The sequence below is a fragment of the Vollenhovia emeryi genome, unplaced genomic scaffold (assembly GCF_000949405.1).
Source record: "Vollenhovia emeryi isolate VEMERY1.0 unplaced genomic scaffold, V.emery_V1.0 DF939859.1, whole genome shotgun sequence".
NCBI lineage: Eukaryota > Metazoa > Arthropoda > Insecta > Hymenoptera > Formicidae > Vollenhovia > Vollenhovia emeryi.
The window spans coordinates 15808-17776 of NW_011966507.1; the positions used below are offsets into that span (position 1 = coordinate 15808).

Here is a 1969-nt window from a genome sequence, read left to right on the forward strand (position 1 = left end):
AAGGCCTTTGCACGTAAAAAAGCGTTAACCGTAACTTTAATTCCGTAGTCGTAAAATCTGCTGTCTATTCTTAATACCCTGATGTACGCATGCGCATTACGGAACTCTTAATTAAAAAAGCTGAGGTTAGAATATCATATATGCGCGATATATACGACGTCGTTTCGACATCAATCGACGAGTCATTTCTGACTGGGTGGTATGTTAATTGTTATATATATAAAACGTTAAAAAAATATATTAGTTTAAGTAAGTTTTAACCAATTTTCTAAATGAACGTACGTATATAATTTTATATTTTATAGATCATGAATGAAGAAACTGTTTTCATAACATATACATTTTTGCAACTAAGCAATATGTATATGATTGTGAAAAAAAGACAAAAAAATAAACGATGGAGGAATAGGAGGTGGCTTGTAAGACCCATAAATACACGTCGAATGCTACAAGGCGATTTTCAACATCTATTCCAGGAGATGAAAATGGATCCAGATCTATTTTTTCGTTACACAAGGATGGATGTGAATATATTCGCCGACTTATTAGGAATGCTTTCTCCATACCTGACAAAGAAAAGTCCGAAAGCTTTATCACCTGAGCAACGTCTCGCAATTACTCTCAGGTAACTTTTTCTTTGCAAGCATAGTGCGAATAAATAATTAATTAAGATAAAGAATGGATAATAAATTTTTCCCAATGTTCAAAAATAACTTTTAAAGAATTTTTTCTAATAAAACTTGTCTATTCCAGATATCTAGCTACAGGTGACCAGATGCTGTCAATAGCATTAGCTTATCGTGTTGGCGAATCAACAGCACACGCTGTTGTAAAAGAAACATGTGCTGCGATAGTTACTGCATTGTCACCTATTTATTTACGTACTCCAAATGAAGAAGAATGGAAAGAAATTTGTGCAGGATACCTACAACACTGGAATTTCCCTAATTGTGTTGGAGCGATAGACGGGAAGCATGTACAAATCCAGGCACCGCCAAATTCTGGCAGTTTATATTATAATTATAAGAAAACTTTTAGCATAGTACTGCTAGCTGCATGTGATTATAATTATAAATTTACTCTGATAGATGTCGGTTCATATGGTAGCGAATCTGACAGTGGAATTTTTAATGAATCTAATCTGTCAGCAGCATTTCGTGATAACACTTTGCATTTGCCAAAGGGTACTGCAAGATTGCCAGGTTCGGAATTACAAACGCCATGTTTTTTTGTCGCGGACGATGCTTTTGCTCTCACAGAACACATGATGAAACCATACTCAAAGAGACATCTTAGCGATAAAGAACTAAATTTCAACTATCGACTTTCTCGCGCTAGACGTACTATTGAAAACGCTTTTGGTATTTTAGCCGCTCGGTGGAGAATTTTTCGAAGGCCAATTGCCATTAACCCTTGTTATGCTGATAACATTGTTGTAAGTGCTCTTTGTCTCCACAATTTCTTGAAAGTAGTTAACGATGAGCAACCTGCATCAAAGAGAATGTATTGTCCACCAAATTTCGTCGATTGCGAAGATACAAACGGCAATGTAACACCAGGAGCTTGGAGATCTGTCGAAAGAACTCAAATGCAAGCTATTAGAAGAAGACCTCCATGCCGTGCGGCACAAAAAGCATTTCAACAAAGAGACGCTTTGGCACAATATTTCTTGACTCCAGAGGGCGAAGTACCATGGCAGTATGAATATATCCAAAGAGGACGATATGCTGCTTGATGCATTCAGAGATATTATTTATGAAATAATCATCAAATGATTCCTATAGTGTTTTTCATTTATTATTTTTAACAGAAAGCCTTGTAAATACACGTTATTTAAGTACTTAATCATATTACAGTAATATTACATAAAGTAATGGAAATTAGTTTACTATACGGAAAAAACAAATAAAACTTATTGTTACAATGAAGTCTCAGAAAGTTTCTCTCTCTATTTTTAAATACCCTTCCT

The 1969-nt window shown here is 35.0% G+C and overlaps 1 protein-coding gene across 1 annotated transcript; it reads left to right on the forward strand.

Annotated features, from left to right (window-relative positions):
• Nucleotides 1-518: 518 nt before the first annotated feature.
• Nucleotides 519-1735, forward strand: LOC105556662. The gene is made up of 2 exons (XM_012003756.1): nucleotides 519-625; nucleotides 754-1735. The coding sequence occupies exons 1-2, from the start codon at nucleotides 519-521 to the stop codon at nucleotides 1733-1735; spliced, it is 1089 nt and encodes a 362-aa protein (XP_011859146.1).
• Nucleotides 1736-1969: the final 234 nt, after the last annotated feature.